The 17500-nt window shown below is 39.5% G+C and overlaps 1 protein-coding gene across 1 annotated transcript in view; it reads left to right on the forward strand.

Annotated features, from left to right (window-relative positions):
• Positions 1-12011: 12011 nt before the first annotated feature.
• tbx3a (T-box transcription factor 3a) overlaps positions 12012-17500 on the forward strand; it is a 9225-nt gene continuing 3736 nt past the window's right edge. Inside the window, exons 1-6 of the mRNA XM_077237508.1 lie at positions 12012-13232; positions 14402-14669; positions 14977-15123; positions 16074-16150; positions 16420-16577; positions 16946-17500. The exon at positions 16946-17500 is cut by the window's right edge and continues 35 nt beyond it. Coding sequence (XP_077093623.1) covers positions 12862-13232; positions 14402-14669; positions 14977-15123; positions 16074-16150; positions 16420-16577; positions 16946-17500 — 1576 coding nt within the window. The 5' untranslated portion in view covers positions 12012-12861. The remainder of the gene's footprint in view (positions 13233-14401; positions 14670-14976; positions 15124-16073; positions 16151-16419; positions 16578-16945) is intronic.

The following is a 17500-nucleotide window of genomic DNA, read 5'->3' on the forward strand; positions in this document are numbered from 1 at the left end:
AGAGAGGAGAGAGAGAGGAGAGAGAGAGGGAGAGAGAGAGAGAGAGAGAGAGAGAGAGAGAGAGAGAGAGAGAGAGAGAGAGAGAGAGAGAGAGAGAGAGAGAAGAGAGAGAGAGGGAGAGAGAGAGAGGAGAGAGAGAGAGGGGGAGAGAGAGAGAGGGGAGCGAGAGAGAGAGAGAGAGAGAGAGAGGGGAGCGAGAGAAGAGAGAGAGAGAGAGAGAGAGGAAGAGAGAGAGGGGGGAGCGAGAGAGAGGGAGAGAGGAGAGAGAGAGAGAGAGAGAGAGAGAGAGAGAGAGAGAGAGAGAGAGAGAGAGAGAGAGAGAGAGAGAGAGAGAGAGAGAGAGAGAGAGAGAGAGAGAGAGAGAGAGAGAGAGAGAGAGAGAGAGAGAGAGGAGAGAGAGAGAGAGAGAGAGAGAGAGAGAGAGAGAGAGAGAGAGAGAGAGAGAGAGAGAGAGAGAGAGAGAGAGAGAGAGAGAGAGAGAGAGAGAGAGAGAGAGAGAGAGAGAGAGAGAGAGAGAGAGAGAGAGAGAGAGAGAGAGAGAGAGAGAGGAGAGAGAAGAGAGAGAGAGAGAGAGAGAGAGAGAGAGAAGAGAGCGAGAGAGAGAGAGAGAGAGAGAGAGAGAGAGAGAGAGAGGAGCGAGAGAGAGAGAGAGAGAGAGAGGAGAGAGAGAGAGAGAGAGAGAGAGAGAGAGAGAGAGAGAGAGAGAGAGAGAGAGAGAGAGAGAGAGAGAGAGAGAGAGAGAGAGAGAGAGAGAGAGAGAGAGAGAGAGAGAGAGAGAGAGAGAGGGAGCGAGAGAGAGAGAGGAGAGAAGAGAGAGAGAAGAGAGAGAGAGAGAGGGAGAGAGAGAGAGGGGGGGGAGGAGAGGAAGAGAGAGAGAGAGAGAGAGAGGGGAGCAAAGAGAGAGAGAGAGAGAGAGAGAGAGAGAGAGAGAGAGAGGGAGAGAAAGAAAGAGAGAGAGAGAGAGTCACATGCATCAGAAGAAGTGGATCTGATTGGTTGAACTGCACGCATGAGGGAAGCTGGAATTAAATGGAAATGTAAAGACTTTAAATGGAATGCTTCAGTTTAAACGAGCCATGAACTTCTGAACCTCATCTCCACCTGACAAAATCTGTTTCCCCCTGACATATTACACGAAGAGCTTGTTGCAAACCACACAAGAATGCGCTGTCTGACTCTGTTGTGTCTCAGTGCGACTGCAGAACGGGAATATTTCAGATCAGTTACACAGGAATGTCAGTCAGCGGATTGTGAATGATGGTTTCAGCAGTTTAATTCCTCACTGTTCTCCAGTGTCCTTTACAAACTATTAACAGCTTCGGCAAAAGCACAGCAAACTAGTCTTATTAAATACACAGTACTAATATCCAACAACATTGGTGTAAGGCTCGCATATTAAGCAGGAGTTACATTATGTGATCATTTTATGGACGTGGTTTGAATTAATACATTTTATTTTAATACATTTTTATTAAATATTATGAATTAAACTGATCGTAAACATACTTTATCGCAAAAAAATAAAATAAAAAATGAAATAACCACTCTGATGCTCTTTGGTAATTTTGTTACGTTTTTTTACTTCATCGGAATGGGACAAAACTTGGTAAAGGTTTTGCCACTTGTTACGTGAACAAAAAAACTTTGGAAACATTCAAGGGTCCAATAAAAATAATCACACTTGTGATCTTCATGATCAAGAATGACCTCATGAGAAGCGAATCTCCTCTAGTGGAAGCGTTTGGTACTGCGCCCAAACTAACTCTTTCTGAAAACTAATTTTTTGAGATATAAACCTCAAATTGGGAACACAACTAATTTAGATTTATGGCTCTGATCTTTTAGCAGTTTTATAGTAAAACATGTTTTGGGGGGGGGGGGAAATTCATATACAATCTGAAAATAGTATTTTTTCATAGCAAAACATTTAAACTTCGGATTTATTTTTGAGTTCACTTTTTTACTTTTTTCACTTCAGCAATAATGTGCCAAGTGTTTTCTTTAAAAAGTCCAAAGCATTCAAGATTTATGACAGCTTACTTTGGAAATGTCATTTTTATCTCTATGCTCAAAAAAGTGGTTAACAGGTAATAAATGGAGTATAACTACTGCATGAATATAACTTAGTACCATAAAATCCCCTAAAATACAAAATATTAAACAAAGTTAAATGTGAAAGTATTATGCAATCATTCAAGACATTTCTCCTTAAACAGAACCTTTTTTTGCATAAAGTGTTCTTTAATACTGAGTCGAGAACCCTAGAGTTCTATATGGAACCAGTGGGTTCTGAATATTCAGTGTAATTCCTTGCTGTGTCAGATCAACTCTTCTAAAACAGTGTTCTCCAGTGTCCTTTATCAACTATTAGCAGCTTAGGCAAATACATCGGCCTCATGAATTCCACAGTCCTAATCTCCAAAACATTTGTGTAGCATTTCATGTGCGTTGGGTTCGGTTGAGTTTGGCCAGGAGCAGTGCCAAGGTTGTGTGTGTGTGTGTGTGTGTGTGTGTGTGTGTGTGTGTGTGTGTGTGTGTGTGTGTGTGTGTGTGTGTGTGTGTGTGTGTGTGTGTGTGTGTGTGTGTGTGTGTGTGTGTGTGTGTGTGTGTGTGTGTGTGTGTGTGTGTGTGTGTGGGCATGCCAGAACTGGATTCTAAAAAGAGTGTAAAAAGTGTCAAACCATATAAGGCTTCTGAAGCATAGCTGAGTAGGTGCCAGAATTTGACTGTTCTTTGCTATTGATGTTTCTATTTAAAGTCGGCATTAAAGGGAATTTGCACTATTTTCTCACCTATTGTGCTGTATATACGAGTGAAACACGTATTTTTGGAACAAGAACAAATGCGGGCGGGGCTTGATTGTGTCTGTGGGGAATTGATTGGCTGGTTGGATGGTTGTGGTTTGCTATTGGCTGATCTCATGTGAGTGACAGGTTGCCCCGCCCACATCATCAGAGAAGAGATGCTGCAAGAGGAACTGATTCTGATTCAAGTTTATTAACACAATAATGATGTGCACCCATAAATCACTGCAGTATTCCATAAAAACAAGAATGATTCATTTTGATTTCATGGTGACTTTAAAGTGTGATTGGCACACATATGAAATATCACATAAGAATATATATATATATATATATATATATATGTATTTGTGAGAGTGCTGCAATGCAAGGTAATCTGGACACACTGACACCAATATCTCAGTGTGACTGGTTACCAGTCTCAGGGGTCGGGAGCTAAAGACGGGAAAGAAGACTCACTCTCGAGCATCAGATCAGTTTTCACTGAACCCTGAATATTTCATGCAGCAAGTCTTACAGTAGAAACCCAGATGGGCTATTGAAATGGAAAAGCTACATGTCCATAACTCACACCCCTCCTTTCACCCAAAGGGACAAGCTTCAAGAATGATGTCTGGATCATGTTTCTGGTCACACCAGGCATGTGGTTTATCTAACCTCCAGTCTCTGAGACACAGCAGCAGAAAATGTGGTTGCTACGCTATTATGGTTATGATGATGCAAAGAGTTATTATAATAATGTTGAAGAGTGTATGGAGGATGGATGTGATAAAGGGTGCGGGAAGTTTGAATGTGTATCTTTAGCCATATTTTATCCATATATTGATTTATTGACCCAATTTACAGAAGAAATAGATATTTTTACGATTTGTATGTACAATCTAAAAAATGCTGGTTTGTTCAACCCAAATGTGGGTCAAATATGGACAAACCCAGCCATTGGGTTACATTTTTTAATTAAAATGTTTAACCCAACGGTGGGGTTTGTCCATATTTTACCCAAATTGGGTTAAACAAACCAGCATTTGTTAGAGTGTAGTGATGAGGCTATATTATTGTATTAATTGCATTCAGTTGTATTAAGTAATTTAAGTTATGTATTCCTAAATGTAAAGCGGACAGCAGTATTTACAGAACTGAAATTAAACAATGAAATCATTAAAAAATAAATTAAAACATTAACGGGAAATTCGGATGAGAATGGGTCATTTTTTTGACTGGATTTTTTTGAGGATTTCACAAAACATCGGTGTTGCATATGCGACTGTATTTGAATGAATGAATGAATGAATGAATGAATGAATGAATGAATGAATGAATGAATGAATGAAGATTTATTTTATTTATTTATTGATGCGAATATAATGGCAAAGTCCGATTAAAATCTGAGGTTGTAGTTGACCTGAATGAATCCCAGTTTTCCATGTCATCTGTCACTGCCAGAATCTGTTTCGATGCAGGCCGAGACAATAAGGCAAAACTGAATTTCACATGACAAACGCACAAAACCTGTTTAATGCCTGAAACAACCTGTTGATATTCCTGATTGAGAAGCGGCTTATTTTCACAATTTCACGGCATCATTTCGGCTGCGCGTCTAATAGGAAAAAAATCGTTTTAAAGATGATAATATTAACAATCAGAGGTTGGACTACAATGGGATTTAACATAATTCCCCTTGGATGATGCCTAAATGTTCAGCACAAAAAATGTAAAGGTTATGAGACCTAAAACTTAAAGGTCCACGCAAAGGAAATATTGCAGAATTATCAGCAATTAAAGAATGAATCTAAATGGGGTGTAAATACTTTAAACAATCTTCATGTGAAAAAAATATATATATATTGTGCAATTTATTAAACCATAGCTTCAATATCTTTGCGGGGGGGGGGGGGGGGTTCTTCAAAATTTTCGGACTGTGTCTTATAAATATGCATATGTATGTAAAAGTGCACTGCATGTGAGTCGCGGTAAATCACGCAGTCCGTTTTAATCATGTTAATTGCTTTCGCTTCACTGAATGATTTCAGGTTTGAACCGACGACATTCTGGTGACATTCCACGTAAAACAAATATACACATCCTATATCAACACATTTTTCTTTGATTAAATAAAAAAATAAAAAATACATATACAAGACAGACATCCATAAAATGAGAATAGCACATGAGTATAGGCTACTAGTAAATATTGAAGATTAAGAATGCACATTAAAGTTTAGATACATGTAAGCTACACATTAATAATCGTTTCTCAAATTCTTTGCAAATTGAAACCGTTTTTATCTGGCATAATTCCCGTATAAAAACAAACAAACAATGATTAAAATAAAGAAGGCTGCATTATAATCGACATTATCAAAGATATTCCGTATTGATGCTGGATCAGATTAGTGTTTTTTAATGTACTTATTGCTGTCTGCAGTCATAGATGTTTCCTTCTGCAGAGGAGCTCAGGGAAGTGTCATAATACGCCTTCGCTCGCCAACTTAAAAGGCTTGTTGAGAAATGGTCGCAGTAACCGGGAGTGTCTTGGGTCCAGTGACCCGCATCGGACCGCAGTCTCTAATCTCGTGACATAAAACACTTTCCTCCGAGAGCACAGACGCGCGGGACCGGCAAGTATATGGGACAATGTTGGCGCTTTTTAATTCCGCTTTTCTTCAGTTGTTGGTTTTGCGTTCGCGGAGGTTCGCTTTTATCATGCATGTAAAAGCGGCGTTTTGCTGATTATTTTTTCATGTTTAATCCGGATTTAGGGTGAAGTAGCTCACGGGTTCCAGACAACCTGGCTCCAGTAGTCTAATCTATGGGCTGACGGGCAACCAGACAGGTGTAAATCTCTTTGGCAATCTTTGCTTTTTGATTGCAGGAGTCATATCTGCAGGGTAGGGATCTGAAATGGATCATTAAAATGTGTTGCTTGTTTGCTGATAATATCCAGACTGCTGTCGAGACGTGTAATAAAATCAGAAGTTGAAGGTGAAATAGGCTGCTGTATTGGATTAGCTGGCATTAACAGCCTAAATTTGTTCATTATTTAAAAATGTGTGCGTTCATTGTATCATTTATGAATAATTATAAGATTAGAATCTTCATTTCTGAGGGAAGAAAACAACATTAAATAAACACGAAACAACATACGTCATCACAGCAACTTTTGAAATCAGCTCCAGTTTTTCGCTTTTAGAAATGCAGTTTTAACACCAACTGGTAGTTTACGACTATACAGCAAACCATTACCAACACCCTAAAGTATTTCAGAAGTTATACTGGATTACACAATCACGCTGTTAAATGCTTCTCGTTCATCTTTATGGACTCTAAACAGAATATGCCGCAGACACTTCCCTCGTTTACTGATTTCTGTGCACTGTTTACTTAGCCTGGGTTTCGTGTGAGTGTGTGTGTGTGTGTGTGTGTGTGTGTGTGTGTGTGTGTGTGTGTGTGTGTGTGTGTGTGTGTGTGTGTGTGTGTGTGTGTGTGTGTGTGAGAGAGAGAGAGAGAGAGAGAGAGAGAGAGAGAGAGAGAGAGAGAGAGAGAGAGAGAGAGAGAGAGAGAGAGAGAGAGAGACAGAGAGAGAGAGTTTGGTGCCACGTTTGATTAAGGCTTGTTCCCAAAAGATGGCGATAAAAATGAGATAATGAGGTCCTGTGATTGCGTTTTTCCCTTCATGGACTCGAGCTGTCGCCAGTTCACAGAAGCACACTGTACACAGGCACAGCGATACTCACTTCTCATTTAACACACACAAAAGATGATCCCCAACAACCGGACGAACCGTATAATATTCAACGTTATCCAATCGCGACTAATTAACTGGAATATCCCACCTTCCTCGATAATACAGCGAACAATTAATGTTCTATGTATGTCAAAGGTGCATAGGCCACACTCGGTCTCCGAGGACATTTGTGAAGCCTCTTTGTGGGCCATGGATCTTATTAGTTAGTGACCCGGTGCTGAGAGGTCACGGGCTCTTCGCTGCCTCGGTCTGAAAACCAAAATGTTTCCAAATCGGATTTTAATTGGTTTGTTGAATGGTGCTCTGGGTGTTTGAATAGGGTGAAATCAGAGAAAGTATGAATGTGTTTGTTTTGATTGGAGAGTCAATTATGACGTGTCATAAACCCACAGGTGGATGCTGAAAGGTCCATAAATTAATCTGAGCTAGGAAGCACTAAACAGAACTTATTCATTCATTTAGTCTGGCAAATTTCCCCCAAATCATTGTTATATATGGGATGTAAAACTGACATTCTTATCTTTCTCCGTGCTTCCACTGTTTATTATTAGAGACAGGCACGAGTTTAATGATCGTCGCAAGCCCGTGCACAGACAGCATGTAGGAAAATAAAAAGCATTGCTTCTAAAGTAGACAGTTGAACTTCACAGTGTGCAAATTAAGCGATAGGCCTGAATTAAAGGATAGCTACATGTTGTTTAAAGCAAGCATCTACTTCAAATAGAGAAACTATATTAATAATAATGATAGTGATTTCACAAGAAAACTAAAGAAATATATTTTTTTTCTCAACAAGACCTTTGCATGGGAGTGTGCTAAATTATCGCATTCTCTTTATCATCACAATTTTCTTAAATTGTGCGTTAAAATTTGCTCCAGTTGTCCGATATGTAGCATAACATGGCAGATCTCAACTGGAGGCTAAATCTCCAGATCTCCTAAAATGACCCATATCACCTTCGCGTAGGCCGAACTATTTTACGAACTAGCTGTACGATTTCATACGATGTGATCAGATACAAAAACCCAAGAATGAGATCGGGTACGAATGTGTCCCCAATTTTCAGAAAAGGGTTATGAATTTTCATGAGCCTGTGTTGGTAATTTGCGTGTTTTGTAGTATACCAACACCTTTGATTTTAATATCTCCCGTATACAGGCTCTTATGTTCTGTTTAGTGTAGCAAAGATTTAATAACGCCATTTCAACGTAGGCTAAATTAAGTTTATAAATAATAAAATTGACCTTTGTTTGGCTTGGATACCGCCATGAAAGAACGATATAGTGTCCTACACAGTGTGTGTGTGTGTGTGTGTGTGTGTGTGTGTGTGTGTGTGTGTGTGTGTGTGTGTGTGTGTGTGTGTGTGTGTGTGTGTGTGTGTGAGTGTGTGTGTGTGTGTGTGTGTGTGTGTGTGTGTGTGTGTGTGTGTGTGTGTGTGTGTGTGTGTGTGTGTGTGTTTTGCAGTTGTTGAAGTATTTAAAAACACTCTGTATCCCCCTTAAGCGTGTGAGTGAAAGCGAAAAGTCTTCATAGCACCAGCTCGCCTGTTTATATTACACGTTTAGACGAGTGAAGTTATTTCTTTAGTTCACTTCCATCTTATTTGCCGCTTTCTGCTCCAATCAGCTTCCCTGGAATCAGAAACACTCCCCCTCTTCATGCAAAACATCTGTGGGAACTTAGATGAAAGCTCAAAACCGCAATCGACTTCCTTTTGTTTTCAAAAAGTCACTTTACGTCAACCGGTTACTGAAAACAGAAAACCCTTCAAAATACCGAGCGTTTATAAACTGCTTTCCTAACACGCCTTACAGCAGATTCAGAGATCCTTTTGCCACAGGGTATTCCCATATACAAACAAAGTGCTCACGTTATCAATTAAAATGAGAAACTTCTAGAAACTTTCTTTAAAATAGTTTAGACTTTATAACAGGATCAATTATAATACTGTATCTATCAGCACGCTTCCGAAAAAAGAGCCATCCTTTAATGTGAAATGTGAATCTTATTCTGTAGCTATAATCATCGTTTCGTAAATATACATAAGCATCGACTGTTGTTCAGCTATACATTAAGAGGGACTATATGGTTGTACTTTTGGAAAATAAATAAAAGGCCACAAATATTGAAACAGGAAGATTATTTTAATGGTGTGGAAAGTAATTGATGGATATCATACATGTGTGAATGTATCAGATTGTTTTATGTTTTCATTGATAGACAGATTCTTATACTGGACATACCTGTGTGGCAACTAACTCATCTGACTGAGACCGTACAATACAACACACAGAACAGTGATCATGAATATGGTCATTAAAGCCTCAAGAAGCTTCATCACAGAATGAATATAACAAGATTAGATGCTTCTGCTCTTAAATCAGTTAATCCGTGCAATAATTACAGTGTCAGAGACAGAATCTCATAAATGAACATTTACTTTACCATTCAATGTATAGAATGTATAGCCTTCTCTTGAAATTCATATTGAATTTATCCATAATTTAGTTTTCTTGAACCAGTTGCTGTCAAACATGGGAGACTTCAGAATTATTCATATTCCAGCATATATGACCAACATATATATATTTTCTTTTAAAACAGTGTAATGAATTTTGCATGGAGCGCAGCTACAATTACTGAAATATAATACGTTATATCCTCAAATATCTGCACAAATTTAGCAAATGTTGGGTTCACGTTCATAAGATGAAATATGTGCATGTGCTCTAAAGGAAAAGATTCTCACCACAACTTTTCAGTAGCATTCATTAAATAGAAATCTGATAATGCTGGAAAGAAATTCAATCTCGGCAGCGTTGCAGTGAATTTACAAGAGTTTCCCTGCAGTAAATACCAGATCTCTGCAGTAGAAGCTCCACATGTGAGGCACAGGAGGCCCGATCTAAAGCTTCAGCTCCGATACGGATCATCCCGTCCGACTCAACTTCTGGGAGAGTGTGTTAGGGTTTGCCACACGCTTTTGGGAAGCTGATATGAAATGCTTTTGGGAAGTTGATATGTCCCACAGAGTGACATGGAATAGGCCTAGTACATATTTTAAACATAATTTGCTGATTCTTTTTGTGAACCCATATTTTCTGAGAGGCTACATGGGATATTATACAAAAAATAACCTAAGGAACATTTAAATGAATTAGCTAAAATGGTGCAAAATTTTAAATTGTGGACACTTAAAGTAACTAATTGATAACCTATATGATTTTTTTAAACTTAAAATCTTGATGTTATTTGCTGTGTAATGATTTGTCAAAACTTCAAGTGTTATAAACTTGTTATAAAGCACCACATTACATGATAAGTCTGTCTCTGTGTGTGTATGGAGGAAAGTCTCAGCAAGACCAATAGATTCTCCTCCTAAATATAAAAATGATGTCGACTTCACTCTAAAAAATGCTGTCAAAAATGGGTCAATTTCTAATTTTAAAATTAAAATGTTTAACCCAACGGTTGGGTTTGTCCATATTTGACGCAAATTTGGGTTAAAACAACCTTGCGTTTTTTAGAGTGCACAATCCAGTTCTAAGCAAAGATTGCTGTGTGCAAATGGGTTAAAACCCTCTGTAATTGGGGAAAACTGCTGAATACCTCAGAAGAATGCAAAGGATTTGCTTTAGTGTGTACATTCCTCCCAGGTTTAGCAACCTGTATTATGTAGAAACTGCATCGAGAATGATCTGGTGTTGCTGACTGATCACTTAGACCTCAGTGACACTTCTTTGCTCGATTTGTGCAGATTTTTGAGCATTGATTGATCAACAGTGCTCAAATATCTGCACAAATCGAGCAAATGTTGGGTTCACGTTTTATAAAATTGACTGGCAGGACTAAAATCTATCTTGCGGGGTTTTTCGTGATCCTGTAAATATGGCCGATCTGCAGAGATTGCTTTTAAATGAACTTGGTCACTGAAGGAATAAAGATACACTGACTCCTTTTAATGAACACCTTAGAAAGGAATTGAATTAGAAATGATTATTTTTAAAAGTATTAACTCCTGCAAAAACATAGAAATAAACAGATCAAGAAGTCGGAGAAGCAGCGATGAACACTTCGATGAGCATTCCGTCATGTTTTGGAAAGATTGCAATTTCTAGAGTCAATCAATACATATTAATAAATAAATAAAAATACATTTTTATAGGATCGCCTTCACAACTATAATGTCACACAGAATGCGCGTATGTTCCAGGAAAAGTATTTCAAAATCCCAGTCCTGCTGATTACTTTAAATAATGAGTTTATGGGAGATCAGACTGCATAACTGCATAAGCAATCCGTCATCGGTTAGCACTGCAGTGTACACTACACACAATATAGTAAAAATGCGCACGGACGCATAGCGACTAAGGAACTAAATACCATACATGCTTTAATTTCATTATCTTTGGCTATAGCTAAAAAAACAGACTTATTATTGAGTCATTGTTTATTAGACCCAATGCAAAACTGCGCAGGACAGACATGCCTCCTCCTGAGATGACAGTGACAGTGTTTGTCCACTTGATGAAGGGTGATAAATCTCACTGGTTCTCTGCTCCGTTGACCGGATAATTGAGTCGCTTTTCAGGCGCTGTTTAACTGACCACGAGCCTCTGTTGTTTACGTGTGAATTAATCCAGTGTTTGTGTCGGGCGCCAAACAGGACAGATGCGTTCAGTTATCTACATGTCTGAGGCATTTACACACACACAATTGAGCAACACACTGATAATTCAGTGAAAACAACAGCCTGTTTTCATTACACACTGATTTTTTTAATCTAATCACCCCAACCACCCCCCAAAAAAAGATACATTTATATTTTAATAAGGTTAAGGGTGTTTGTCGGTGATTTAAAATCACAGATATTCGATATGTTCTTTGTGTCTTGAACAATATAGTGAGACTCACATCAGGGGAATATTTATATAGTCGCGTTCAAGAGTCACGAGCAAATTATTGAAATTATTAAAATTATCTTGAAATTGAGAGACAGAAGTGTGTGTGTGTGTGTGTGTGTGTGTGTGTGTGTGTGTGTGTGTGTGTGTGTGTGTGTGTGTAAGCTGAATAAAAAATGGTTCCTTAATATAAAGTGATAAGGCGATAGATTAATAAACTTTAGCACATTAAATTAAAGCTCGTATTTGGTATCTATTAGGATAGATGCATCTCCTTTTCTGTCTATCTAATAATTTCTTGTACACCCTGTTTAGTCACACACTCGTTGACTTCGTTCTGACATCCAATTTTATCTCGGACAGTGTTCAAATTATAAAAAATAAAAAAAAATCAATGCATAATGTATCCGTTCGCATACGATTAGGCTATTCGTGGCACAGCGCTTTGCTGAAACAAATGTGATTTCCCACATATCATTAAACTCTGATGAACTGCAATATCTCCAGATTAATAATATGCATAGTAGGCTAATTATTTTGACGCGCTTGTCTTTCCCCAGGTATAATAGCGCTCGTGTGGAGAGAAACATGACGTTGTGTGCGCGAAACGAGGCCAACAGTGACGCTGTGCGCAAGAGTCCTGGAAGTTCATGTTGTTCTCCGGGTCCCACAGCCCGACAGATGCGAGTCCTAATGATGTTGACATCTTCACACAACAGCGCTGTTTCGCGGCTGCAATAGAGTTCTCAAACACCTTTTTATAAGTCTGAAGTCTTTCCCCTCCACCCGACCTGTTAAAACCACGCCTACGGAGCGACACAATTGGTCCGAAAGCGTGAAAGAGCCAATCAACAGAGAGCTGGAGCTCGAAACACGCAACACATCCACACACACCGAAGCCCATGGAGTTCAGAAGCACTGGGAACATCTCCGTGCTGGACCCCGTTCTCCGCGGACCGTGTGTGAGATGTGTGTGTGTGCGCGCGAGAGGACGAGTGTGTGCGCGCGTGTGAAGGTGTATCCCTCCAACAAGTAAAGACAGAGGAATTATTCCGAGGCAACGAAATATTTCAACACATCTCTTCGGCAGGACTCGGGACGATCTCATTATTATTATCACAGGAATGTCTGTTTTAAAGAGAGCTGAAGGAAACCGACACACACCGCGTCTTTAATTTATTTCATCTTTTATTTTTTTCTTCTCAATTTCACAGACAAGCGGCAGATTAATGGATAGCTGTTTCTCACTTTCTCTTTTACACACTTTTTTTTTTTTTGAATCCAGCTAGTGAGACAATTAACAGTCTCGCGCACCGAGTGAAGCACTTCTCCGGCGCTGATTGTTTTCTAGCTGATTTCTGATTTCTCGTTTTTAAGGAGCACCGCGTCACCTCTGCAATCTGGACTTGGATGAGCTTTCCGATGAGAGATCCAGTTTTTCAAGGATCCAGTATGGCATATCACCCGTTTTTACCTCACCGGAGTCCGGAGTTTGCCATGAGCGCGATGCTGGGACACCAGCCGCCCTTCTTCCCGGCCCTGGCACTGCCACCCTCGGGCTCGCTGGCGCTGGGCAAGCCGATCATGGAGCAGCTGATGACCGCAGAGACCGGCCTCCACTTCTCCTCTCTGGGACACCAGGCCTCGCATCTCCGGTCTCTGAAGACACTCGAGCCCGAGGAGGAGGTGGACGACGACCCGAAAGTGCACCTGGAAGCCAAGGAACTCTGGGATCTGTTTCACAAGCGCGGCACAGAAATGGTCATCACGAAATCTGGAAGGTAAACTTGGAATAATTCAATAAACGAGCCGTGCTTTCAATTCAACCCCGTCATATAGCCTAGCTAGAAACCGAGATTATAGCCCATATCAGATATAATTGTTTTATTGATTTGAGTGACTCATGGGTTTCTTCAGAAAAGCAATTACTGAACACGGGATGGGCTTTTAATTGTTTCTTTTATTTATGTTTGGGGAGATGCAAATGTTTCTAAAATACAACCCAACTTGAATAGGCCTAAAATGCTGGGTTGTTTCAACCCATATGTGGGTCAAATATGGACCAATGGTTTACATTTTTGAATTACATTTTAAACACAACGGTTGGGTTTGTCCATATTTAACCCACATTTGGGTTAAAACAACCCAGCATTAGCTATTATTTTTTAGAGTGTAATCAAAAATTAATAGATTGCTGGTTTAATAATTTAAGCTTATCACTCTAAAAAATGCTGGGTTGTTTCAACCCAAATTTGGCTCAAATATGGACAAACCAAACCATTGGTTTAGATTTTTTTAATCGATTTTTAACCCAACGGTTTGGTTTGTCAAATTTAGACTCAAACATGGGTTGAAACAACCCAGAATTGTTTTAGAATCAAAAATCCATCGCTGGTTTGATCGTTTTAGCTTACACTCTAAAAAAAATGCTGGATTGTTTCAACCCAAATTTGAGTCAAATATGGATAAACCCAGGCGTTGGGATACATTTTTAAATTACACTTTTAACCACACGTTTGGGTTTGTCCATATTTGACCCGAAATTGGCTTAAAACAAACCCAGAATTTTTAGTGTTGTGCATTTGCGAATTGTGCTCCATAAAAGCTGATTTTAAACAGTGAAATTCACAGCTTGTATACAAATATAGCCTATATGCAATGGTGTGGAAATAGCACGGTTTGATTGTAACTTAGTTTTGCCGTTTAAATGTTGGATTGTTTTTCAAGTTAATGCTAATGGCTGGGCCTAATTTACACACACACACACACACACACACACACACACACACACACACACACACACACACACACATACACACCAAAAATATCTCAGATGTCTGAAATTACTGTTTCTCTCAAGCAAAATCCAGTCAAGGAATTATGCAGATTTTAGCTTCATGCACAAGCTTATCTGAAATATGGAAATATAACTCAACTATCTTCTCTGTAGGCGAATGTTCCCTCCGTTTAAAGTCAGATGCTCGGGATTGGACAAAAAGGCCAAATATATTCTGTTGATGGATATCGTTGCGGCTGACGACTGCAGGTATAAGTTTCATAACTCTCGCTGGATGGTGGCAGGAAAAGCTGACCCCGAAATGCCAAAACGCATGTACATTCACCCCGACAGTCCGGCCACTGGAGAGCAATGGATGTCTAAAGTCGTCAATTTCCACAAACTTAAACTGACGAATAACATCTCCGACAAGCATGGATTTGTAAGTTAGCTACGTCTTTATCAATTATTATAATTATTATTGTTGTTCAAATAAGTGTGTTCAGTGCTTGCATGTACTATTTTGATATATTGTTAAAGACTTTGCACTGTCAGGGAAATTTAATTTCAAATATGTGCATGTATACTATACGAGCAGGGAAAAAACGTTGATAAAAGGGGGGGGGATCGCATGCTTCAACGTGTTAGTGGACACAAACTATGCAGAAAGTGTGCCTCATAAAAACGATTTCTTTACCCGTCATGAAAATGTTATTTGGAAGTCAACTTCGTCTTAATTTATATTCCAGACGATACTAAACTCCATGCACAAATACCAGCCGAGATTTCACATTGTGAGAGCCAACGATATCCTGAAGCTCCCGTACAGCACGTTCAGAACATACGTGTTCCCTGAGACGGATTTCATCGCTGTCACTGCCTACCAGAACGACAAGGTGGGTCATTTCGAGCTTTCTGGGTCGAATCTGACTTTACTTTACACTATAATGTTTACCTACAAAAAGTACAGAAGGTGTTTTCAGTACTTTTATCATAAACGTTCTTGTAGTTATTATATGAAGTGCATTTGTTCTCTGTAATTATTAGATTTATCACTGTGAGGCCTACATCATATTGCAAAGCCTTCACCCATGGACAATAATGCAGAAAACACACACAGACACTTTCTCCTCTTTCACACACACCTTATCTTCAATTTATCTTCCATTTAATTATAGTTATTCAAAAGTTTGTTCCTGGAAATATGTTTGTTTGTGTGTGTGTGTGTGTGTGTGTGTGTGTGTGTGTGTGTGTGTGTGTGTGTGTGTGTGTGTGTGTGTGTGTGTGTGTGTGTGTGTGTGTGTGTGTGTATTAGAATGAGAATGAAGGACTGGCTATAGTGGGAGGTACTGAAGAAGAGTAAAAAATTGTATATGTGTGTTTGTTTATTTATTAGAAAACGGCTAAAATATTAATACTCCAGGAAACTCCAGGAAATGTTACAACACGAAATGTTTATGGGGTGACAAGGAAGAGAGATTGAATTCATGTTGTGGGGTTGTAGACATACAAAAGGTCTCCAATATTTATGAGCTTGAAATGCCTCCATTTTTTCCCTAAAAATCCCAGTGATGCCTCAGTGAAAATAACTTAAAAGGTTTTAGACAAGTCACTGCATGCATAATATTTTGTATCTTAAAAGAAAACAAGCTTATAGGCCAGCATATTAAACTATAAAAATTCAAAGGTGATCGCAATGAGTCATAGAGACCTAAAGTGCCTGTTGAAAATGTTTCAATATGCTATAAATGCGTCCAAAAAATAGTATCCAATAGGTTGATGAAACTGAAAAACATGCAAGTTATCTTTATTCAAGCTATACCGATTACCTGTCGTTGCATTTCAGATAACACAACTGAAAATTGATCACAATCCTTTTGCAAAAGGGTTTCGTGACACTGGAAATGGGAGACGCGAAAAAAGGTAGGAGAGCACGAGCTGCTTATTTATAGCATTCCATAACATTCTGAAATTCAGAACACTGTTACTTATACTTGCAATTTCGGTTTTCATGCATTTTGCATGAAAGCATTTTATTCGTAAAAGAAAGAAAGAAAAGAAAGAAAGAACGAAAGAAAGAAAAAGTATCTAATTAAAAACTCACGACCATGATAATCTCCAATGCAATTATTAGTTTGTTTGCACTGACATTTGTCCCTCAATGTTCTGTCTTTTAAAACGATTTAATACAGAAAACAGCTGGCTCTGCAGTCGATGCGTTCATATGAGGAGCAGCAGAAGAAAGAAACCGGGACGTCAGACGATTCCTCTGGAGAACAAGCGTCCTTCAAATGCTTTCGCCAGGATTCTTCTCCTGCGGTCTCGACTGTTGGACACAACAACTTAAAAGGTATAATAATCCGTATGAAAATACTATTTTTAAGTCTGATCAAATAAACATGTTCTCCTTTGGAATGTTTTAAATGTGACTCAATGACAATCGAATATTATTCGAAACAACGACTGTGTGACTCGCTTTTGTCCGAAAGTAGAATCTCCAAACGAATCACTTATAACAAATGCTTGTATATTTAATTATAAAATGTGCTGTATTTCCCCACATTTTACTAGCTTTATAAGACACCAAATTAGTATTTATTTAGTGTGCATTTCGTGTTGCCACCGACTGTCTGTATAACCTACGCTATCTCACGACCGAATACGAGTGCGTAAAAGGTGGCTAATTCAAGTTTTCCTCCCTGATTTTTCCTCTCGCAGATTTTTGCGACAGCGATGAAGACAGTGATGACGAAGACAAAGATGGGAACGTGAAAGACGTGCCAGACTCGAGTAAAATCTCCACCACGACTGAGGACTCGAAGGATCCCGATGCGAGTTTAAGCAAAGGTGTGTTTGGGGAAAGTGAGAGGACTGAGAAAGAGAGTCCCGTCACGCTGATCTCGAGCACCACTCGCTCCGGGGACGAGCTCAAGAGTCCGACAGCCCGAGAACAGGCCAAAACTGACGAATCCCGGACAGCCAGCAAAGAAAACTACATGCCATTGACTGTCCAAACAGATGGCGCCGCGCACTTGAATCAAAACCACTTGCACAGTTTCGGATTTCCGCAGGGTTTGGCCGGGCAGCAGTTTTTCAATCACTTGGGCGGTTCAATGACCCATCCTTTCCTCATACACCCGAGCCAGTTCAGCATGGGAGGCGCGTTCTCCAGCATGACCGCGGGGATGGGCCCGTTACTGGCCGCAGTGTCCTCGGGAGGGGTCAGTGCGATGGACCCCGGGAGCATGTCTTCACCCACGGGCCCCCCGATGC

The sequence above is a fragment of the Siphateles boraxobius genome, unplaced genomic scaffold, assembly GCF_051911475.1.
Source record: "Siphateles boraxobius isolate OS27281-9 unplaced genomic scaffold, OSU_SipBor_1 202, whole genome shotgun sequence".
NCBI lineage: Eukaryota > Metazoa > Chordata > Actinopteri > Cypriniformes > Leuciscidae > Siphateles > Siphateles boraxobius.